At 39.2% G+C, this 25,248-nt stretch overlaps 1 protein-coding gene across 1 annotated transcript; it reads right to left on the bottom strand.

The window, feature by feature from the left end:
• Positions 1-16: 16 nt before the first annotated feature.
• On the bottom strand, positions 17-23,786 carry cers5 (ceramide synthase 5). Its single transcript, XM_003456116.5, has 10 exons — positions 23,443-23,786; positions 14,181-14,286; positions 11,443-11,573; positions 11,044-11,101; positions 10,846-10,896; positions 9,264-9,356; positions 6,386-6,514; positions 5,505-5,611; positions 4,446-4,602; positions 17-956 (listed from the first exon to the last, which is right to left on the bottom strand). The coding sequence occupies exons 1-10, from the start codon at positions 23,613-23,615 to the stop codon at positions 792-794; spliced, it is 1,170 nt and encodes a 389-aa protein (XP_003456164.1). The 5' UTR covers positions 23,616-23,786; the 3' UTR covers positions 17-791.
• Between the last annotated feature and the right edge of the window lie 1,462 nt (positions 23,787-25,248).

Genomic DNA, 25,248 nt, shown 5'->3' with positions numbered 1-25,248 from the left:
GGACAAGCAGAAAAACTTTCAACAACAGAATATATTTGGAAAGACTTTTTTTTTTAGGTACTCAAGTAGGAACATGTTGCTAACCTTTATTATTATCCTCATATCTGGAATTCTTTACAGCTCAGTGATATCCAACAATTTCATCAACATTTTGGTCTCAGAAGTAAAAAAAAGAAAAAAAGAACAATAAAACAAATCTCTCACAACATTGCCAAACATTGTGGTAAAGGGTTGTTTCACAATGAACCGCAAAGGGCAGATATGTTCAGGCACACCGTCTCTCACAGCCGGTGTCATGCTTTTAAAAGCTGATAAAACCACAGCTGTAATATTAAATTAATGTTGCTACGTCTGCTGTGACACACCTGTGCCCTGTGCTGTCTGTTGTGAATTAACCCTTAGAAACAACTAAACAAGTTCATCTGACCAATAAAACTGGGAGAGAACTTTCAATCCAAAGAACATCTTCAAGCACAGGATAAATCCCAACATTTGTAAAAATAAGGCTATGCAAATCACTCGCTTCAACAGACTTCATTGCAGCTTTTACGTGTCGCCTCATCACACGACCCAGTGTCTATCTATCATCAGTTCACCAACACATGAATCTGTGCGCACTCACTGTCAGTGTAGTGTGTGTGTGTGTGTGTGCGTGCGTGTGTGTGAGAGAGGGAGAGAGAGAGAGAGAGAATGTGGGAGCGAGCTTTGCGCATCAGAGGAATGTCAGAAGACAAACAAAGCTCTCTAAGACACTGCGAGGGGATGAACGGCAGGGGGCTTCAGGCTCCGCGTCACCAGCTGTTGTGGTTCTGAGCTCGGGCTTTGGCAGAAGCACAGTGGCCATTAGTGCCGTTTTCTCCCTTAGAGGGATGAGGGGAGGTCTTGAAGCCTTCTGTTGGCGAGGCTGACTCATCTTCAGAGCTGCTCTCTATGTCGCTGCGGACATCATTGCACACCTAGGAGACGCAGAGTATGACGTTAATGTTAAAAAATTAATTACAAACACCACAGCAGACTGAAAGTAGGCCATTCTGTGTAATTTGTGAAGGTGATGGTTTTAGCAACTTATTAACAAGGACACTATGCAGTTTTTAAATTATTTCATTTTAGAACCTGGACGAGAAAATGTTAACCAAGACTTCATGGCGATATGTGAAAAAGTAGTCACACAGTGAACCTAATAAATGTAGTTCTTTCTCAGAAGAGCAGAAAAACCAATCAAGCATTTGTGATAACTGGTAATGAGTCTTTCACATTGCTGTGGATGAATTTTGGCTTTCTTGTCGTTGTCATTTTTATTTAATCCCCCCCCCCCCAGTGTTTAAGGTCACATCAAACACTTCAACTTGGCCTCTTCAAAACATCACATTTGAATTGTTGTTGTTGTTTTTTAAAGACATTCAGAGGTGGACTCAATGGTGTGTTTCTGATTAATGTCCTGCTGCATAACACGCGCTTCAGGGCACGAAATGGCTTTGTGACCCTTTCCAGACAGATGTCTGTAACTTTGTTGCTCATCAGTTTGGCCTGCTTCACTTTGTCACAGAGGTTCTATTTAAGTGATTTCTTGATTCAGGAGGTTTGGCATTAATCAGGCCTGGGTGCGACTAGTGAAACTGAACTCCGCTTCCAAAATAATTTGGGATTTATCACAGTTAATTAATGATTTACTAAAGACTGACAGTAACTTTTTCACTTGGGGTCAGGTAGGTTTGGATACAAGCTATTTTCTAAATGAAATGATCATTTGTAAAAGTGCATTTTGTGTTTGTCTGGGTTATCTTTGTCTGATATTAAAACATCACCATCAGACATGTAAGCAAGCCATTTTCACACAAGGTAGGACATAAATACAGTGGAAAACTTTGAGCTGTCTTCGCCTATTTCTGATGGAAACAGGAACTTCTAATCAGCATCTCCGATGACTTATATTACTACTAAGTGCCTCTTCTATTTCATTTACATTGATATATTTACAATATTTCTAAAAGCGCTTCCTTTTAATTAACATTTACAGAAAAAACATACATGTATTTCAAAGCACTTTTTCAGAAACACGTCCAAAGTCTTGTTGGCCAACAAGTGCACAACATTTCCACAAAAGCTCATCTTGTTTATTACTCTGACGTTTCCTCCATATCGGACGCAAAACGGATGCTGCACCTTTGACAAATGAGGTTAGGGAACTCGCATCAATGCAGACACGGTGGTGGAGGGCTTTACTACCCACTTCTACTTACAGTTAGTTTGTTTGAAAGAGGAAATAATTACAGGAACTTTTCACATAAATGTACAAATGGTGTGAGCAGGCGTAGGGAGAGGGTCTTGGAACGTGGCCTCACGCTTTAGTTAGACTCACAGCAAGTAACAAATGACAAATTAAAGAGTTATGAGAAGATGCTTCATGTTACTGGAAACCGCAGTTATATTATACTCACAACATTTGCCACAAGGTGGTGCTGTGGGACAATTTCAACACCGTCCTCACCATTTACTCTCCTCTTACTGTTGGCTTCAAATTCAGTGTAACGTCTAATCAAAATCTACTGCAGCTACTAACAGTCTTTATGCAAACAAATAGGACAGAGGATTTGTGAAAGAAATCACGGCACAGGGAGTGAACAGAAACTTACAGCCAAACACAGAGAAGTTGTCAAGCAGACAGAGCAGACGCAGAGAAGCAAGAGAGCAGCGGAGGAGGGCTCATTGGACAAAGATAGACAGAAAGACAGGATCTCCCTCTCTCATTCCAGAGGGAGAGGAAGCAAACTGCGTCTGCAGAGAGAATGGGACACAGTCAGGGATGGAGGGAAAAAAGACAAGAGGCAGCAAAGGCGTTACCAAAAATAGCCGTGGTGTCATCTTGTACAAACATTCTGTAATCACAGGCAGATGTCTGATTGGTACTATTATCCATTTCATGATCTCTGTTGCTCATCTAACACATCTACCTGTGAGCTGCAAAGCTCTGAAAAGCACTTGTTGATGTCAACATTTGTAATTAGCAGTTAGGGAGGAACAGATGTGACGCGACTTTTGTTCATCTTTGCTAACACACCAAACACAAATGTAATAAAAAATATAAACTTGCAGCCCAAGGTGTGTCAACTGTAGTGAAGTGAAACTAGCAGGTGTTCATACCACATTACAAAAATCATTCTACCAGGTGACAAATACACTTTGTGTTCCTCTTGTGCAGGAAGTGTTTGATGCGTTGCATACAAAGCCCAATTTGATGATTTTCATTATCGACTGGCCTGCTTTTAATTAAATGAAAATGTCAGGGAATAGTGCAAAGTACACATTCAGAAGTCATGAGCAATATAAAAACATATATTAACTGTTAAGGCAAACACCTAATCGGCCAATCACATGACAGCATGTACACATGGTCAAGTGTGAGCAATAGAATAAAAAAAAAGGAAAAAAAAGATGATTTAAGTGACTTTGAACGTGCCATTGTTGTTACAGAAACTGACGATCTACTTGGATTTACCCACATAACCATCTCTAGGGTTTGCAGTGAATATTCAGAAAGAGAAAAGATCCAGTGAGTGGCAGTTCTCTGGGCAAAACTTCACTGTTGATGTCAGAGGTCATAAGAGAATGGGCAGAGTACAAAAACTCACATAACCACTAGTTAGAAGCAAGGTATGCAGAAGAGCATCCCTGAACACACCACACATCACACCATGAAACAGATGGGCTGCAGAAGACCACACCCAGTGTCACTCCTGGTGAAAACAGGACACTGAGGCTACAGTTCATACAGACTCACCAAAACGGAACAAAAGAAGACTGAAAAAATGTTGCCTGTCTGATGTGTCTCGATTTCTGCTGCAACATTCAAGTGGTCAGCATGAAAGCATTATTCCATCCTGCTCTGTATCAATGGTTCAAGCTGCCGCTGGTGGTACAATGGTGCTTTGTGTAATGACACTTTGTACTCCTTATAACTAACTGAGCATTTAAAGCAACAGACCACCTGAGTATTGTTGCTCACCATGTCCATCCCTTTATGACTACAGTGTAGCATCATGTGATGGCTCCTTCCAGCAGGATAGCGCATCACATCCCAAAACCCAAATGATCTGAAATCAGTTTCTTGAATATAAAAATGATTTCACTGTACTTCACAGCCTTCACAGTCACCAGGATCTCAATTCAGTAGCGCACCTTTTGGATGGGGTGGAACATTGTGGAATATTGACATGCTATCATGAACCAAAATCTCTGAGAAATGTTTTCAGCACCTTGTTGAATCTGTGCCATGAAGAATTAAGACAGTTCTGAAGGCAAAGGGTGGTTACTAACCAACTGTACATAATAAAGTGTCCAATGAATGTGAATGAGTGAATCTTGACGTCATTATAATAGCTTGAATTGGAGATTTTCTTTAGACAAAACAAATAGTTCCTGACAGCTGAACTTTCCTTGTGACCCACCTTGCCTCGCAGGATGGCTTTGATGGCTATACGGGCTATGAGGTAGGACCAGATGATATGCAGCACTTGGAGGACCAGAAGTAAAACGTTGAAGAGCCACCAGGACGGATATGGCCCGACTATGGCCCAGCTCTCAAACATAGTAGAGTTCAGGACCCTGTTTGAAGGAGGAGATAAACAGGCGTATGTGTGAAGACTGGCTATGTTATAGTCCCAGAAATAGACCTGAAAATAAGTTTAACCAGCACTCTTTAAACGAGTCTTACTTTAACATACAGAGTGGAATCCCGACCTGCAAGCCAAAAGCAGCCATGCAAGCGAGTAACACAGATCTACGGTAATGTCACTTGAGTGGTCTGTGAGGTCATGTCTTCCTTTACATTCACTTGAGTGACAACAGGTTGTCAACAGACCCACCTCCCCAGCACAGGTATGGATTTCAGCACAGGTAGCTGCAGCGGCAACACTAGCTTTATCACTCATCCACACCAAGACACTGAATATAGCTGCTCAGGTTACTTTTGCCAGTGATAGGTTCCCTATTGTCTGTAGGACTGTCTCTCTTTCTGGAAGTTGAGCTGCAACATCCAGGTCTCTGCCGAGGAAAAGCAGGCATCCAAACATGTCCCTAAATGTAAACGCCAGCACTGATCTTGGTGTTCTGGGCCAGAGGTAAAGCCAGTGAATCTTTAAGACGTCTTGAAAAAGGATTCATCTGATCTATAACAGTGCTGCTACCTGTTTCAGATTATAATTTTATTTAAACAGGAGCACATGGCATTTTTTTCTTTATTCTTAGGTCAGCAGAAATACATTTATGCACTGCAGATTAAGTGTAGGCTGCATGTTTCTGACCAGTGTGAATGGCAGCTGTCAGATAGGTCACAGCCGATCAGGTGACAACAGATTATGCTCTTCTTCTTTTTTTAAAAAAAATTTAAGAGCTGTTTACAAGACCAAAATACAAACATAACCTTCCCAATGCACAAGAGGTAGATGAAAAGAAAAAAGCTAAAATCTATAACCATCTATAGCTATTCATTGTGCTGGTGTACTTACCATATTGGATATATAACAAGTCGTGTGATAAAGAATGCCACGCTAAAGACGATGAAGAGGAAGTCACACAAGCGCTGGTACTTGGCATAGTTGGCCATTTTGGCTGCCTATTGAAACACACACACACAAAAAAGCAAACAGCAGAAATAAAGCATTATAATACGTTCTGTGCTATATCACAGCACACATCAGACAAGAAGACGTTACCAAAAGCAGAAGTTGGTTCCAGTTCATCTCCATTGTTTAGAGACCCAGCCAACAATAAGCAAAAAGTCTGGTAAACAATAAATATCCTTTGGGGAAACCACTGAATGGAAAAGCCAAGGCTGCTCAATTACCATTGGCAGTTGTATCTTACTCCCTTTACCATAATAAGTTTCTATGTGTCCCGACCATTTCATCGTGATTCCTGCTGCGTGTCATATGTGCTTTCAATTGGCAGGAGCTCGCAGCTCATCTAAAATATTGCAGTTTGCATTGTAAATTGTATAAATATGTACACAGCCATTGCAGCTCAGATGATTTTGGTATATATTTTGCATATCTTTTATTTTTATTCTATTTCTTTTAGTCTGCTTAGGGTAGTTCCTTGTAATTGTTTATATTGCTTTCAAATGATCATTTATTCTATTCATCCATTTTATATGTGCAATTTTTTCTTGTCCACAACAGATGTTGTGGACAGCAAAGGAATAATTTCTTTGTACAGGAAAATATATTTTACTGTGCATGTGACAATAAAACTTTGAAACTCTGCCAGGACAGTGAAACCAAATCAGCAGCAGGTGGCGATTTGAAGAGTTTCCAGGGAATTAACATGTACAGGATGCAAAACAGCAAAGAAAAAAAACTGCTTACTGACACCAGCGTGTGTAACTGACCTCTAGCAGGAAGTCAGAGGCGTCGTGGACGCACAGCACGAGGCTCCCCACTCGCGCCATGTTGTTGACGTAAGAAAAGCTGATCAGGCTGACTGTAGCGAGGTGATGGATGAACATGATCAGGAAGTCCTAAAAAATAAGTAAAGAAAAGAGGAAAGTCAGAGCACTGTATATGCATCTGTGTGCCTACCACTTCCATACTGAACTGTCTCAACTACCTTCGAATGAATTTTGTGCCTGCACTCATGCCACATTTGGGTTGAACTACAGTCCCTCTGGTAACCATTGAACTTCAGCCAATACAATCATTAGGTCAGTATTTGAAGTTGTATTTCATGTCTGTAAGCAGACTAAGTACCGTAAGTTTAAATGTTTGCAACAAAGGCAATACACATGATTATGCAGCATGTAATGTCGTCATGAATCTAAAACATAGTAAACAATTGTAAACACTAAAGGGGCAAACAGTCAAGCCATTGAATGTGGACCTATTACGCCCCTTTCTAACGCCCTATTTTCACCCTTAACCTGTACTAGAATATTTCTGCACAGTTAAGGCCTCAAAATATTTCTTATTCTTTGCATAGCAGGTTAGTCAGGCTGAGATGACCATATTAAAGATTTCCTCTCTCACCAACACAAAATTTTAGAGAGAAGAAAGTCAAAATAAACACTAAAAGCAACCCAAAAACCTCAGTCATATTTTATATTTTTATATATGATGGAAAAGAAGGGCATGCATAACATTAAGCTGTGATCGCCTATGAAAAATAATAGCAAATAAACACAACTAAATGTCACTAAAGTGCTTCAGGATGTCCATGAGTCTGGCAAATTAACAGAACATAAATCACTCTACTTTCAGGAAAGTCATCTATAAGTGGTGTAGATTTCAAACAAAGGCCAGTTTGTCCAAAAGCAGCCGTCCTGAAAAAAATGCAACTTAACGACAAATCATTTAATGCCAAAAGCAATCTCCAACAGAAACTTCATTTCAATCATAGAATCAGCAGGTAACTCGTGCAGTGGTTGGTGTCAATGTGTTTGTCTGTAAACTGAAATAGAAGTTTCCAGGCTGGAGAGAAAGAAAGAAAAAAGGCTTTGATGTCCACTGTAGTTTGCCAGTCAACATACTGGCAAATTCCAGGCCTGCTGGCATAATGTCGTCTGAACTGAGTAATCAAAGATAAAGAGGTTTGGCATCAGTGATGGCAGATGTGTTTGGTGCAGACCAAAGAAAGCTTTTAAAAAGAAACCCAATACCAACTGTGAAACTGAAGTGGAAATGTTACGGTTTGCGGCTGTGCTTTGTTTCCTGAGAAAGCAGGTAGCTTGCAGTCACTGATTAAACTTTTTGTAAATCACATCAAATCTCATTATATTTCAAAAGACAATGAGATAAACACAACAGGAGTGGTAGTGGTGGTTGTAGGGACTGAACAATAAACTGTGAGGGGTTTGAAATGTGGAGGACACACAAGAAAACCCACAAAAATGTTGCAATGTAATGTCAAAAGTGCACAATTGACTACAAAGTGTTAATGCTACTTTCTGAGCACAGCAGAATTTCACTGATGCACGATTGGTGGGATCAACTACGTGTTTTTGATCATTTTTGTTACCTTCAACACAACAATTTTTTTTTTAAAAAAAAAGAAACTGTCAGACGTGAATATCATACAAATACAAAGGCCAGAGCTTGTTTCAGTTCAAAGAAAACAAAGACCTGGCAGGCTGGGCCTCAGAAGGCCAAAGGTAAATATAGTAAAGTGTAGTATCTGGAGCAGCTGCAAGTAAAGAGAGTTAAAACTCAACTAAACTGAAATGTGACTCAATGGCAGTGGCATCCAATCAGCAAGACTTGGACAAAAAGAGAAGATGCAGGTAAAATATTAACAAAACGCACGCACGCACACATAAGACTAATGCTAAAGCAGAAAACATGCATCTGACAGTCAGGACATCTAGGCTTTAGCAGCAGACTGCAGGGGTGGATAGACAGATGCACTGATAGCCTGTTAAACCTCAGCACCAATGTGATTTATGTGTCAGATACCATTAGCATACAGTGCTAACATCTCCTGCCAGTGGGACATTAAACTATTATCTCAGATTGTTCTGACAGGCCCTAAAACCTTTAATCTGCTAAGTCCCTTTTGCTTGTTTGGAAAATCCTTTAGCGTAAATATTCACACAATATTTTTCTGATATGAAGCAAAAATAGAGCAAAGGATGAGAAAAACCTGGTGGAATTTTCGATGTGAATAAAAAGGCATTTAACTTGATGAGCACAAATCCAGTGAAGCAATCACCTGAGTGGAAGCAAATATGGTTAATTAAATTAACAGGTTAGGAAATTTGGAAGCTGCTTAATTAAAACACTTGCCAGGCATTTGTTGCATAGAAAGAAAAAAAAAGTAAGACATTAAAGGAAAGCGCCAACAGCTGTAACAAACACAACCTCTCATACACTGCGTTTCTGTGGAACTTCTGTCATTCTAACAGACTTAGGCCTGCTCTAGCCTGCAATCACATGACAGTGGGCGCCCTCGTGCTGAAAATGCAAGGAATTCAGACTGAACAGCATCAGCTTCACCCTTCCCCCTCCCCCCCAAAAAATATAACACATGTGACTGCCCTTAATTAAAACTGAAGAATTTTTTGTTTTGTTTTTTTGGTTAATAAAGCAAAGTCACAATTAAGGTTTAATGTTATGTGCATAGATGTGAAAAACCCTGCATCACATACACACCCATTCTCATTTTCTCTGCCAAATGAGGAACAAAAGACATATTGACCAATGTTTAACGGAAAGTTGCAGCTGTGGAGTATCTGTTGCGATCTGATCTACCAAACACATGATTGGTGTTCCCCTCACCTTCCTTTTAATGTCGGTGAACTGGGAGAACATGAGCGACCAGTAGAAGGCCAGTTCTGTCACATAGTAGTGATAAAGACCTGAAGTCATAGCCTAAGGAGAGAGAGAAAGAGAGAAAGCAGAGGAAGGTTTGAATGACTTTTACTTATTTTAAAGTGCCGGTTTTAAAACTCTTCTAGAGACCGACATAATGTCACCACTTGTTGGAGTGTTGCAAAACATCACAATACACATTGTGATCTTTGCCTAGGGAATCAGAATGATGTCATTAATGTTGCAATATTGCGTGAGGCTGTGCTTTCCAGTGAACCGCTTCCTGCCACACATAGTGCAAACCAAAGTTAATAAAGTTTTTGTATTTCCTAATTTTTTCTTATCTTTCTTTTTTTTTGAGCTTGCATATTCCACTTATTTATTCTTTTAACTTGTTCAGCTTCATTATTAGTTTTAATCTTTTTACTTACTGCTTTATGAAGGCTGTCTGTTAGGGGAGCATTACTTGGAAGTTCAGAAAAAGGTAATCCAATTTAATCAAAGCACTTTTGATGGGATCTGACTCAAAGTCAATATCTCAATGCAGATTTGCAACAAAGCCTGATCAGACAGGTTGCGATAAAAAACTTAAACCACATTTTCTGCACATTTTTATTTTATCATAGTAACTTTACAACAGTGTTTTGGTTATTTTTACGAGAGTTAACTAAAAATTCTTCTCATATTGAAAACTACAATACAATGCTAGATTTATTGGTGACTGATAAATTCAGTTACAAACATGTGTGATAAAAGTGCCTGAGATGTAAAGCATAAAAAAAGTGTCATGCATTCACTTTTTTGTATTTGATGTTGTTCAATAAGAGTGTATGACAAATGTTCTTAATTTATTTTAAATGACAATCAACACATCAGTGCCTGTAAAATTTGTGAGGTTCATTCAGTACATTTAAAATATTTCAGAATATTTTAAAAACCAGGCCAGCCAACAAGAACAGAAGATTATAGTATAGCATCCTTCCTGTAAAAAGGGAGTTTTTCCTTTCCACTATGGCCAAAGTGTTTGCTTATAGGGGGTCATATGATTGTTGGGTTTTTCTCTGTATGTATTATTGTAGGGTCAACCTTACAATATAAAGTGCCTTGAGGCGACTGTTGTTGTGATTTGGCGCAGTGTAAATAAAATTGAATTGAACTGAATTATTATTAGCTTTAATCTCAGCATAATATAGGGCTATCAACAGGAAATCAATGTCTGTGAGCTATTAATAGTAGTCAGGCTGCTTTTTATGACACATTATTGTGTACCGAAGATCAGGAAGTGAAGTAAGAGCAAACAGATACTGATAATGCTTCTGCTGTGACAGTCGGAGAGGGGAAAAAAAAGTCAACATTAGCTACTTATATGCACATGGCTATCTGTGCATCAGTTTATTTAGTACACCTGTTCACAGAACACCGAGTACAGTCCAATCACCAAGAAATAAATAGTTTATTCTTCATTTGGTTGCTTCAATTTGGGAATTACTGTTATGGTTAACACTGCTTGTTTAATGGACTTTAAGGAATTATTAGAGATACAACATACCTGGTAGGGGTAACCGTACCAACAATGCCGTGTATCCCACATCCAAGGGGACTAAAATCAAGTAAAGACAAAAGCACATTATTTTATCCAAACATTGCCAATACCATTATATACACTGACTTATAACATAAATATCTAATAACATTGGTAACAAAACTGTTGTCACTGTATCCAAGCTTCATTTGTGGGTGTGCTCACCTGCCACAGAAACTGGAACCCATATGTAAATATACACAAATAAAATGTAAATCTCCACCTAGAAGTACGAGAAGAAATTGACCATTTTAACCAAAAATCACATAACAAATGTAAAATAATGCTGAGTATTAGAATGCACGCTCTCTACTCCTATTCCAGTGTAACCTGATCCTGAATCTAAATGTAAATTTAAATCCAAGTCAAAACAAGAAAAAGACCTTGAAGGACCAGGCAAATAAAAAGATCTAATCAAATCAAATAACCAAATTTAAAAAACAAAAAACAAAAAAACTACTGGGACATACGCACACCATCACACGTCATCAACACAAAAACAAATCCACAGTTTACTTGAGCCTGCAGAAAGGTTAAAGGTGAGCACAATAGGAGTTAACCTACATGCTCTCGCAGAACTTAGTGTGTGTACTGGGTTTGTCTTGGTTCCTGCGGTGTCTGAACCAACGCTGGACCTTTCGCACCTCCCAGTCCAGCTGCTTGGACAGGCCATCCAGATGGCGAGAGTCTGGATTCTGTCATGAGAACAAAGAAAAAATAAATAAACAGGAAACCCGAGGGAAATAAAATATGCTTGGTTATTTTAGAAATCCAGCCTGTGTATTATTGCTTTGTTAATAAACAACAACTTGAGGTTAAAATTTTGAGACTTCTTATCAAACTGAGATCATATCAAAATATTAGATATTTAAAAATTTGTCAAAAGTTGTAAGAGCTAGTAGGGAAAACGGCAAGCTGCTACATGATCAGGTGGAGTTTAACTGCATCCACCCAGAGCACGCAAGTTCTGCACTGTCTGCCTGTGGAGTTATTTACAGAAAGGGAAACAAAAATGCTGGAGAAATGTTTCCGCTTAACTCCTGCATCTGATGACAGACAGGTATTGTATTGGCTTTGCTGAGTGTAGAGATGGCACGATACCACTTTTTTATGTCCGATACCGATATCATAAATTTGGATATCTGCCGATACCGATATGAATCCGATATAGTTTGTTTTTTAATCAATAAAACTGTTTTGTTTTTTTTTTATATCTTGCTGCCTTTTGTATAAGTTCATACTCAAGTAAAAAAAAAAAAAAAAAAAAAATAATCGCTAAAGCTATTCTGTTATACCTGTATGCAAAATATACACTGCACCCAAAATATTTCATACTTCAGCAATACTGATCAATCTAACAAACTTAAACCTACTTCATCCTCCTTATTCTGCTATTTTAAAGAGTAAGCAACCTAACTAATAGGGTTCTAAAACTCCCAGCAAAAAAAAAAAAAAAATAGGGAACCCCCCACCCTCCACCTCATGATGCTTAATCGACATAATCAACTTTAATTTGATGCAGTGTGAAAAAAAATGCACAGAAATCAATTATTTTTCAAGAATAATTAAAGAGATTCAACATCTTTCTTCTACAGAATTGCAGACTGCACAGATGGTACCATCCCAAAGGAAAAAGTAGTATAGCTTACTAGGGTATATTAGACTTAACAGTTACTATATACAGTAATGGACTTCTATACATTTTACATCAGATTAAAACTTTGGGTGTAAGATTCGGATAATTATTTATTAAAAGCTAGACATTTTTAATGAGAATAAGAAAGAAAAGTATGTCTTTGTGCCCCCTTTTCCCTGTTAATGCCCTGTCAGCCCCCCTGGCTAAACTTTGCTAGACCCGCCCCTGCACAGTTACCAGCCGTCAGCTACGTAGAAAAGGATCCTGGTCTAGAAAGTAATATTAAATAAATTCTAACAACAGTTTATCAAGCTTAAACGTGCTGCTGTTGTTCAGCCGCTGGTTTCCTCTTTCTGGCGCGAAGTGGGCAATAAACAAGAGAGACGGACTCGCGACAGAAAAGCCGATCAGCTGATCATTGATCAGTTTCATGATTGAAGTAGCAACAGGAGAGGGAGGGGGAGAGAATGAGAGGCAGTCACTCTATATATCGGTTAAGCTTAACGCGGGAATGCTTTATAAACATTCAGAGATGAACTTACACACTTGCTTTAACTTCTCTCTGGGATAACTTCCTCGGAGATGAAATGTCGGATTGCTAGTGAGGCTACAAATACACACAGCCGCTCTGTCACGTGACGCATACTGCTCCGATGTGCTACGGTTTTGAGCCGAGTTACGCCATGTTGCAAGTTTTGTGAGGTGCTTTTTTGATATTTAATTGATTGGATTACATTTTTATTTCCCTCCAATATCCGATCCAGTAATTTACGTCAGTATCGGACCGATACCGATACGTAATATCGGATCTCTAGTTGAGTGTACAATACAATTGTCAATATTGGAATTTACATCATGATAGCATATAATCTGTGAACATATGGTATAGGAAAAAAAAGCTGATAATTTTAACATGTTTTCCAACTATGTTTGAAATAGTTACAACAGCAACCGTTTCTTTAATTCCAGGATTGGGCAATTAATTTTTCCAACATGTTACATGAGAGACTGGGACTATTGTGTAAGGGCCACAGCAATAAGGTTACAAAGAAATGAAATTGATACTGATCAGAATCAGAGTTACTTCTCAGTGTGGCTATTAAAACTTATGTGCTTAGAATAAGACCTTTTAAGTTCCAATCTCGAGTGCAAACATTGGCTGTTTTTCTTTTTGCATAAGCACTTATTTATATCAAAACTATTACCTTTTCTTATTTTTTTCATTTATTTGGGTGAAAATAACCAATTAGTGATGACAAAAAAATATGTAAGAACAAAATTCTTACATAAGCAGAGTCTAAACAGAGATTTTAATGAATCAACACTAAATGAATAAACAGAGTAAAGCTGATGTTTATGTCAGCAGTTTCTTTGGGCAGAATACCAGTAGTAATCACATGCGAGAAAAGAGGATTTTTCTGAAATCTTTAACACACCCCACCACACAGAAAGGCAAACATGACTGTATTATGTCAGCCTTTGAGTTAAATCTTAATTCAGTGGATTTTGTGTCTCGAGGCACTTTTGATATTAACACACCAAACTGCGTGCAGTCACGTGTCCGTCTTGATTTGATAGATAACGTGAATGAACTCAGGCATAATATCTAAGAGCACTGATGCTTGTGCACAAAAATGTTTAATAGAGTGAAATAAGTCATGCAAACCTTTGTGATGGATGTAAACACTTTTTCCAGCACTGCATTGGGCTGAGCTCTTCTTCCAACACCCTGATGAATGTGGAGACTTCGGGCACAGGGACTGGCAATAAATCTGTGACAGCGACGAGAGATGGAAAGTCACTTTCTGTTGCTAAGGCATGCACGCAAGCTATTTAAGATAAGACATACATGGCCAATTCTGGCAGGATTTTTAAGTATCTTTCAATCCTTTGTCAGACAGTATCTTTCCTCATGGTTTAACACGGAGAAACACAGTATGTAATCTGTGACATTTGTACATTTTCTTTTTCCAGTAAGAGTTTCAGTTTAGAGGGCCTTTGTTGTAGACAGCAAGTTTGGCAAACATACAATGCACAGCAGTCAGGTATCGGTTTATTTGGGTCAGCTTGTTTTCCCCACATACAGCTTCAGGTTCAGGGTAGGTTTGAATATATTCAAAAATAATTTACAAACAAATTCTCTATTTAGGCCAGCAGTCCATCTCTGCTGCGTGCCACGCAGATTCTGAGCCTGTGTGATCCCTGCCTGCAGATCTGTTCTGCGTTATGACTCAACTGTCACTTTTAGCGAGGAAAGAAACCACAAATGTCTGTCTAAATGCTAAAGTCATGCTGTGGCTCAACAGGCAAGGCAAACAGTTCACAGTGTCATATGCTGAGAGCAGGTTTAAATGTATTACTGCCTGTAATCACAAACAATTTCACAGGCCACTTGTTTTTTTATGCTGGCTGATTACTGTTCTGTGGAGGCTGTAATATGCATATTATCCATTAGAGCATGACAGATACATGCTGTAAGGTGATACCTACCTGTGGTAGTATATTGGTATCAACCTGCAGGTTTTATCATTTGTGCAGACATGCTCATCCTGCAAGTGTAACCAGGCCCCCGGCAGGCTGTTCTACTGTGGGAATTTTGTGGGTGCAGATGGGCAAACGGGGAGTGACAGAGAGTGATATGAGTGCGGTGAGCACCTCAGCAATCCGGAAACAAAGGCACCTGTAGGCAATTGACAATTATTCCACAGGTTACTCTACAAAAGCCTGAGTTTTACTTCTGCTAGAGAGACCTTGATGTCTGAACGCTCTCTTTTTTAATCATCTTGTCTCGAGTTGTAAACAGTAAATGAGTTTGGACATTTATAAGCTGAACGTTTTAACTGTTGCCATCTTGGTGGAGGGGTGGGCGGTGACTGAATCCACAAACTCATCACAAAAGTGTTTCCAGAGGTGAGAAGTCATTTTCCCCACAGCCTTCTATAGGAATGGAAGACTTTTTGCAGTGACCTGCATCACCCCTGTGGTCCTCACTTTATTTTTCAGATCCTGAAGCTACTTCCCTTTTTATTACCGTCTATGTGGTAGACCAATCATTCATCTCTCAACCACGCTGAGCACGATTCGGTGCTTTCCCCACAGGTACAACCTGCATTACTTTCTTATCCTGCTCCTCCTCTCTGTAGTGAGAGCTGCGCTTACTGCACTTCCATTGTTCTGACTTGTCACACAGTATGTGGTAATGGCAGGTGGACAGTGCTACACTCACCTAGTGCAACTTTAAATCAATAGCTGCACAGTCTAGTAGCCGCAAAGGTCAAATTCTGATACTTGTCCAGATTGTGCAGCAGAAACAATGGGCTTAAACTATGTGTTTAAACTGTATTACTGACAAGCTTAAATCTGGACTGCTAAAAATTACACCAGAACAATCCTGTGATTTGCAAACATGGATTTTCTTCTGTAATACAGAAAAAAAGAAGCAAAAAAATTCCACTCAAGACAATGTAGCAGTGAGTGTGGTGCCACAGTCATTTTCTAAGCTGCTTCTTCTGGCCTACACGTAGTGATGTTACAAGTTTATGTAAGGAAGCTTAAGATTCAAATCTCTATGTACATAAGCATATTCATATATTTTATTGTACGAGAGCTGTGAGTCACTTCAGCCTGTTGTTAAGGAGACAATTAACGACTACAGCCGGTGCCCTAGTGTAGCTGTACAAAAACACAAGATGTACAGTTCATGCCAGTGGTATTCTGTAAATTATCACAGTGTCACAAAGTCTGAAATATCATGTCCCACAAACACAACTTTAAGATACTGCGGTTTGAGGTAAACTGCTGAACTTTCCGCCAAGTAAACTTAGAGTACTGAAGGAGGTTTGGAAAAATGTAGTCAGTAAGAGATAAAAGAGTCTAAATATTTGTTTTGGTATAACGTTAATACTCTACATTTATTTCACAAGACTCTGGTATTTTTTTCCAGGAAGAATTTGTATTACTAAACCTATAAACTGTGCACATGGAGCAAACGAGAAACACAAATAAAAGCTTTAACACGAGTCACATGCACTGATTTTCCAGAGCATCACATTTTCAGGAGAGATGGTCACTGGGGAAGCAATCGCACATGATGCAGTAGTATTTAATATTAGCTCCAGAAGGTCTGGACACGACTGTATCCTCCCACTGTTACTTTGGCAATGATTGTGTTACCCTATCAATGATATTGACATTCTTTTCTTTAAAAAAAAAGAAAAAAAGAAACTATGAGTAAATTTAAGCCAATTTCCTTCTTTTAGAAAATATTTAATAGGACCTATTACTTTTTCTCATTGTCTGTCAAATATTTCGAATAGATGGACATATTAAACATGGCCAAAATTTCAAATAAAGAGGTCAGCATATGTGCAAAGCCAAAAGCTCTAAAAGCTATCACTTAGAAAGTTTTTTTCTACTGCTGGGTCTTTATGATGTCAGTGAGAGACAGAGCTCTTAGAGAGTGGATCATCTCACAGAACTGTTGCGTTTATGGGTGGCTGCCAATCAGAAGACAGCTGGCTTAAGCTGTTTTTTTTCCTAAAGAAAATGTGAGTTTGCCTGCTTTTATTTAACAAAATGTAACGTTTTTAATTAATAAACTTGTGGTAGTGAGGTCGCCAGAAAAAGTTTTATAGTAACTGCTTTAAAGGGAGGCAAGAAAGTTAACATGTTTTGTTTCAGACAGGATAACCTGAGGAACTGCTCTAAGACCAAGAATAAGATATATAGGGATTATTTTGAACTTTTAATCATGCAAAGCTACCTCAAGAGAGTCCAAGAACAAAAATGTAGAGCAGGATAGTGGCATGCTAGGTAAATATAATCAGACACTTGCAATATCATTTGTTATTTATGTAACTAAAAGAAAAGAGTTTATGCTGCTGTTTATCACTGTTGTAAAGACTTTCATGCATGCATACATTTGACCGATTAAGATCCAGGATTTATAATGCTTTATAATTCGATATGCACTCAACTCTTATCTTTACTCTATCCAGTATGCAAGAAGGTTTAGGTTTGATAATATAGATGCATTAAGATTAAGACATAAATCTCTGGTATACAAATAGGTTTTGTAAGTCCAAGTTTAGCAATACCAAACCAGACTGAATTGCAGTAAAATCCTCTACATGTTTAAACTTCTATTGTGCTGGCTGTGTACAGAGTGGTGGGAAACTGCAATTCATCACAAAATAGCCTGAGTGCCTTTGTGTTGCTTTATGAGTAACGCAAAAAAAGAAAAAAGAAAAAGTTCTCACAAATCTAAAAATCAGTGTCTTTTGTCTAACATGAAACCACTCAAGCTTCTAGTCCTCCCTGTTTTTTTTTGTCTCCTTCCCTGTAAGAAACACAATTACCTCTCAGTACTTTGTTCTCCTTGTGCTAAAAATCACATTTAGTGAAGAGCAATGACAAGTATGCCGTTAGAGGTAGCTTGGTTATATAACTTACACAACACCATACAAAGTAGACAGTGTATTTAACCCATCTTCATAAAGTTAAAAGAAAACAAAGACATCTTTTAGATCCACATGTGGCTCTATAATAAAAAAAATAGGTGGTTTTAAATGTCATTTCAGTTTCGCTTCACAAACTGAACATAATACTGAGAGTAAACTGGAGTGGCATGATGACTGTAACACGCTGGTGCAAAAGAAAAAAACCTTATCCGAAGTACACCTACTTCCGCAGAGAAGTTTGACCGGACAGATGAGTTCCATGTGGCATGATGTTGTTAAACATTACTCAAGGCAGTCCACGTTTTACAGTGCACCTTGAGCATAAAACACTTTACAAGCAAAGGCAACATGCAGGGATCAGTGTTTGGCATTTTGATCAAATAAAAGCTCAGAGGTTGCACAGTGCTGAACGCGACAAAGTGTGCAGTTCTTAACTGACGCCAGAGTTAAGTGCCTACATTAGCTCTCTTGCAATCTCTATTAAACGGCTGCCCACTCAAAACGCGAGTTGATGTGTCACAGACACAAGCAACAACCACAAGGTTGTACTGGGCGCAACTGGTCCTTAAATTTATGATAAAAGAAAGCATGAATTAACAAATATTCAAGTCTGAGCCTGCAGAGCTGGTCGTCAGACAACAGCAGTAGGAGGAGGGGAAAACAGCAACATGTGTAAGCTAACCTATTTATGTTAAATGTCAAAACATGCCTGTTTCTACTCAGAAACTGACAACCTAACCAACACAAGGCCTGTTACCAGGAGACAGGCTTGGTGTGGTCTCTGTACTGAACAGCTGTGAAGGGAAGAGCACTGATCTACGTACCACCTTGACGCTGGCAAACCTTCCAGTGCCAGAGCGGAGGCTGAAGCACAGGCTAATTATAGCAGAGTACTTGACGCAATTGTGGCCTTCATTTGACTTGATTTTACAGCATGTGTTTTGAAACACAAATGACTTAACATGGAAGCATGACTTTGGGAAGAGACAAGGTTAGATTAGGTAGTGAGGACATTGAACTCTCAACAAGGAGACTAACAGAGAATATAGAATAACAGAGTTTATGAGGACACAGCCCAAAGGAGCCACACCAGATTAGGAAACCAGGTTTGGCTAATTATTATGCTATACACATCTCAGTTTGTAGTTTTAACACTGTTAACAACTCATGACATGGCCTACAATGGCTTGCACACGCAAAACTGCCTGCCTGCTCACATCTAGAAAATAAGCTCCAGTGGCAAAACAATGACTACGATCGAACAAGAATGAACTGGTCCAGAACGGGGGTGGGGGGGCTGTTACTGGGTTAGTCAGAGTGAGGCACTGCCTGGAGGCAAAAGACAAATCCTGCATATAACGTCATGAGAGAACCTAGCCTTTCGAGGACAAAGGCATATGCTTTTGAAGACAGTAACAGTAGAAGGTGAAATGTAAGATTTTGATACGTTATCTAATCGTTAGAGGATGTTATCAAATAATATTGTCTGATAAAACAGTAGGACTTATACATGGTGGAACAAGAAAGAGGTTTATTACCACAGATCCTGAGGGGCTTCTGATGCTAATCTATAACATGTTAAAAGAAAAAACAAAACACAATTTGCAGCTTAAGTTAGATCAGTTTTAAATTCTGAGATCTGAAATTAACTTTGGCACCATGCTTTGTTCCAAGATCCACCTACACAGAGCTAAATTTGCTAAGACTTGCACCTATTATTTCCCTCTTTTGCATGGCAACAACAGCTAAGGTGAATGGGTTAAGTAGTATTTTGAGCTATCAAGCGTATGCTGAAATAACAATCATAACGTAAGCCTACTGACTTGTCGTTTTTTTGGTTGGATTAGGCTGAATAACTCCTTGAAACGATAAAAATGAAAAGAAAAAAATTTGAGCTCACCCTCCAACAGTGACATAAGTGTACTCAACCTGTTTGTGAATCATGTGTGAGTCCAGTGCTCTGCATGCTACAAGCTTTGTTTCCTTTAGAAGAGTAGGAACTAAAGCTGTGATGTGCTTTTTTTCTTTTGATTAATAAATGAATGAGACAGTCACCCAGTAAATGCTCTCTGATAACATCACCCTGCACGAGGCTGTCGGAGGACACCTTCTCATCAGAGAGGGTCTGAGTACCAGCTTTGGCACCTGAGACAGGTGGCTCAGTGCCATGTGCTTCTTATCGAACAGCTCAGCAGCTCCCCTTCACCACCTCCAATATCTGATTGCTCCTTATTTACAGGCACTTGACTACGTCAGAATTTAACCAGCCAAAGTTGAACACTTTGTTTCAAGATGTCCCTCGAAGTGTAAAGTGTAAACCCACCCCTGAGTAGCAATAGTACTTACCTAACACTAACAGAAATAGCTCATATTATATTCGTCCGTCTGTTCTGGCTGTAATGTTAAGAAGATTCCCTTCTTTCCTGTGTGTTTCTATATGTCATGTGCACCAGCAGAGGTGTAGTTCTTGACGTCAGCATCTGTTTGTTGTTTGTTGTCACGCTACCTGCATTTCCCCCAAAACAACCAAGGTTTAAGTTTTTCAAGAGAAAGTTTAACCTTAAAATAATCTCTCTCCTAGGGGTAGCAGCACTGGTTTGAGTTACAGGAACTTGCATAATATTGTGTAGCATTGATACACGTTGACTATTCATAAAGTTTTTGCCTACACATATCAGGTCGAAGCAGCCCCAGAGCCTGGACTCTGGTGTCCATTTTTGCAAAGGCGATGTTCAGAGGGAATTTCAGACCGTCATGCTTTTGATGTCAGGGGACAGATTTGCTTAATCCCTCCGGGGCTTAGGCCTGCTGTAAAAACACATGGATGAACTCTTAACCTTCTGGAAATTTCTTGAGAAATACAGGTCCTTTAAAATACCTAAAGACAGCCATCTGAATAAAACTTACAGTAAACTTAGAATAAAAGTTTTTTTGTTTAGTCTTTTAAGATTATTTCAGGCTTTTTTTATTTTGTGCATTATCCTTTAATATACAATGCTTGTCTTGTGGTTCTGTGTCACTATAGAACCGGCACTGTTCATTTATTGAGCAAATAAAACCTGCAGCATGTGCAACAGCTGACCAAAAGAAACTAGGGATGGATGACGTAGTGCAAGGTTCTGGACAAACACATATAGAAACAATTGCCTGCTTTCAGCGCTTCCTGTGAACACCTGATATTTTGAAGTAGTTCATTATTGGTGCAAAACCAAAAACTGCACATATAGTTAAGCCGGGGTGTTTAATTTGACTTTTGGAATTCAATTACAAATTTTACTTCAAATTATAACATAATTGGGATGAAAAGATTACTTTTGCGTAAAATAACAGAACAATCATGTTAAATGATTAATGTCTTTCCAAAGTAATTGTGATTATTGCTTTTATCATAATTGAGCAGACCTACATACATTATGAAAAAAAACCCAAAACTTTGTGGCAAATTTCTGTTGTCCAAAGAGGTTAAAACTCAAGCATATTTAAACAACTTTTTTGTTCCATAAACCTTTTTTTAACAAAACATCTATATAGAAGTAATGTTTTACATAAAATAGGTTAAGTATAGAGGTAAGCACATGTGCCTCAGACATTAAAGTTGCCCAGTTTCTGCCTGGGAGGAGACACCAACCCAGCCTCAGGGGGTCACAAGCTACTACACCACTGGTCCCAAGCCCAGATAAATGGGAGGGTTGCGTCAGGAAGGGCATCTGGAACAAAATCTGTGCCAAATCAAACATGCAGATCCATCTGCTGTGGTGACCCCCTGGGAAATAAGGGAGCACTCGAAAGTAACTTCTAGGATTAGAGCAGAAAAAGGACAAACAAGCAATCATACATGTCCACATACATATGCAACACCAAGGCCAAACAGCTGTTTCATGTACTGTTTAAAAGCACTGAGCTTTATCCTCCTGTCGCTGCACAGTGAAAGTAGGAGAAGCGGTGCCAGAAACAGCTTATCCCACACCAACCAGATAACTGTTGTACAGTTTTCTTTGTTCATTATTTCCTCAGAAATATCAAAGTACTAGATCACACCTGTGATATTTTGTCCACAAGCTGATATCCTACATCTTTAACATTGTGAAAAACATAAGACAATTTTTTAATGAAGCAATGAAATAACACACGTGTTAAATAATCCTAGGTAATGAGTTTCTAAAACATGAACTTAGGGCTTTATCAGAGCTCATCTTCATGCCATTTCACTGAAGCAATGCCGTACTCACACTTCCACGACTGGTTTGTCAAGCCTGAGAAACCTTCCCCAACACATCGACTTCTAAACAAACCCTCCATCAAAACTTTCAATCAAACAACAAGTTGACATTTGTGAAACCGCCCTATCAGGTCAGTCCGTAGCACAGTTCAAAACTGAGCCTGTGGTTTTCCTGTTACCACTCAGGTCTGTTAGCCTTTGTGGCGGCAACTCAGATGAGAAACCAGTGAAGGATTCGTTTTCTTTACAACGCCTGGAAAGGGTTTGTCAAACTTTATCTTCAATATCCCCTCTATCAACCATTTTCCAAAAAGACAGGCTAAACGACATAGCAAAGGAAACCACACAAAAACGGTTGAAATTAAGCAACTGTGAGATCTTTTAAAGGGGTCGGTACCTTTATGCCCTACCTGTAACAGCCAACACCTGTCATGGAAATGCCACATGCGGTCTTTTAAAAAACAATACATAAATCAGGATTAAAGCAGTAAACCTACACTTATCTTTACTTGAGGAAGAAGACCAGATATCTCAAGACAAGAACATCTCAACTATGTAGCAATAGTTAAACAATGAAAACCCATTGTTGTGCAGTGACAGAGTCAAATGCCTTCAAGACATCTCTGTTTAGTGTGTAGCGGGGCCTGCAGCTGGCTACTATCCAAAGGTACCAAACACCTGTGTGTGTTCCTTCTTCAATTATGCAGAAGGAACAAAAGCACAACCCAACCATTTTACGGATGGTTCCTAATCACGTACTATGTGACGTGAAGATTTGCCGGTTTGATATGAAGCAGCGGACTAGCAGTGCGGTAGCTACACATTCTTCTTTACCCCCACAAGACAACTAAAAACGGACACACAAATTACTAAACAAGCTTCACCTGAGATGTTATTTTTGAAAAGGGAGTGTTCCAGCAAAATCACCATTAGTGAACTTTCCTCAGTGTTCCTCAGTGATCATGTTTAACCTTAAATTTGAAGTGAAAAGGGACAAGAAACCACAAAATAAAAGTGCAGTTGAGACAGCAGTTTGTGTGAAAGTTTGAGGCTGAGTCACTGACTACAACGAAATGGCTGTTTGGCGTGAGAAAAAGTTGGGAACCCGTGATTTAAAGAGAATGGTCCTCCCACTGCTAGCTTACACATCTTCCTGATGATGGGCACAGCATCCGTTAAAATTAACGTTTGGAGATCCCCCCCTCCCCCCTTTTAAAGAAGAAAAAACGCCATGAGCGGCAAATACGAACCTTTCAAAGAGTATCCTTACGACGAAAATTCCCAAAGCTAGCGGTAAGGCGGTAAACAAGTGTCCGGCTTTAGGATACTCCACCCCGGGAGCTGGGTTCTCCAGATCCGCCCATGTTACGTTGTGAGGGAGCCAGAACCTCTCGTTCCAAAACCAGGCTGAAAGAGCAGCCATATTTTCCCGCGTCCCTGTGCCCGCGCGGTTTGCAGCAAAGTATTTCTTGGCTCAAAGAAAAGATGTGTGAAACTTGTTGGATGTCTATTCTGCCCCCCCCGTGCTACTTCTGTATGCCGACTGACACACTCAACTTTACCGCAAAAGTGATAAAATTACCGTAAAACTAGCTACGCTTCCGGTTGGGGTTTTTCAAAATAAGGTTCATGACTACATAACGGTATAACGTTTCACCTACACAAATAAATTATTTGTCACCCTTCTTTTTTTTCTTTTCTTTTTTTTTAATTAATATTTGACTGAGTTAGAATTGTGGCCATAATAATTTTGTTACTTCTTTGTATAGCTGGAGATTGCTAACTTTATATTTTTAAAGGCAAACTATGAAGCGATCCTCACATCTGAACATGAACTGTTTTCACTTATTAAAAAGAAAGACAGACAGGAATTAAGACTGTCTTTTCATAAGTGACCTTTTTAATTTTGAGAGTTAAGAGTGGAGGTATGCTCTGGAAAGAAGAGAATCAAAGTTAGTAGAAGCAAGACAGAATACATGTGAAGCTTCAAGGAGCGCAGGTAGTGAAGTATACTACACGTAATACATGAATTACACCTTCTATGATTTATGGTTAGGAGAAGGTGACACTGACAAAAAGACAGGAGGTGACAGAGCTGAAAATGTTCACATTTTTGTTGGGAAATTAGAAATTAGTATATCAGAGGAACAGCTATGGTTAAAAGGTTTTGCAGATAATGCTAGAGAGATAAGGCTGAGATCGTCTGGATATGTGCAGAGGACGGATAGTGAATGGAGAAAATATGTTGAAGATTAAGCTGCCAGATAGGAGGAAAAGAAGAAGACCTCAGAGGAGGTTCGTGGATTCAGTGAAGGAGGATGTGCAGATGCTTGGTGTGACAGAAGAGACAGGAATTGCGATTTTTTTCCCTCCTCTCATGAGTGACATTTTAAATTTGCTGGCATAGATCACTCACTTAATTTCAAATGCAGGTTCCTGGATTTTATCTCTAACTTGACTCATATTGCTTGCCAAGCGGAATTGAGGAAGTGAAGCAAGTCCCTCCTCCCTCGCTGAAGGGATGGGCACATGTGTGAACGCATGGCATTCGTATCCTTTCACTTTAATTTCTAGAGCCTGACTTTCAGACGCACAGCTGCATATCAGAGTTGTGCTCATACAACTTGTGAAGTTTAACAGCTCCTTCTCAGGAATCCCTGTTTTCGGTTATCTAAACTGGTAGCGCCTCACGGATGGTTTAGAAAAAGCCACCAGATTAAGCGATGAGTTTGTGATTGATGCGATTGCTCTCCCAAGTGGTCAGTGGGTGTATTGCAACTATAAATTCTCAAGAAACTTTATGCAACATCTTAGCCAGAAATTCATTGTAAAAACCTCGTGTTCGTTTATCAAAATAAAACAAAATTTTAAAATGGCACACAACTTTGGGATTTCCACTGCAGTACAATGGTATGGTATTGTCTTGTTCGGCAGAGTATGAGGTGGCTGTAGCCCTGTCTAATTATAGATGACCATTTGCTCCTTTGGAGAGAGTTATTATTAGATATCTCACAGGCCAGTTGACTCAGTAACTATGCAAGGGATTTCAGCAAGGG

The sequence above is a fragment of the Oreochromis niloticus genome, linkage group LG5, assembly GCF_001858045.2.
Source record: "Oreochromis niloticus isolate F11D_XX linkage group LG5, O_niloticus_UMD_NMBU, whole genome shotgun sequence".
NCBI classification, from domain to species: domain Eukaryota; kingdom Metazoa; phylum Chordata; class Actinopteri; order Cichliformes; family Cichlidae; genus Oreochromis; species Oreochromis niloticus.
Note: the sequence above shows the minus strand (reverse complement) of the source record. Positions and strands in the feature narration are given on the sequence as shown.

Bases quoted from the DNA above. Each gene is read 5' to 3' on its own strand.
- cers5 (XM_003456116.5), bottom strand. From the start codon at position 23,615: ATGGCTGCTCTTTCAGCCTGGTTTTGGAACGAGAGGTTCTGGCTCCCT. The intron at 10,897-11,043 runs GTGAGCACACCC...ACTTGATTTTAG, and splicing joins GGTTCCAGTTTCTGTGGCAG to TCCCCTTGGATGTGGGATAC. The intron at 9,357-10,845 runs GTATGTTGTATC...CTCTCTCCTTAG, and splicing joins GGTACGGTTACCCCTACCAG to GCTATGACTTCAGGTCTTTA.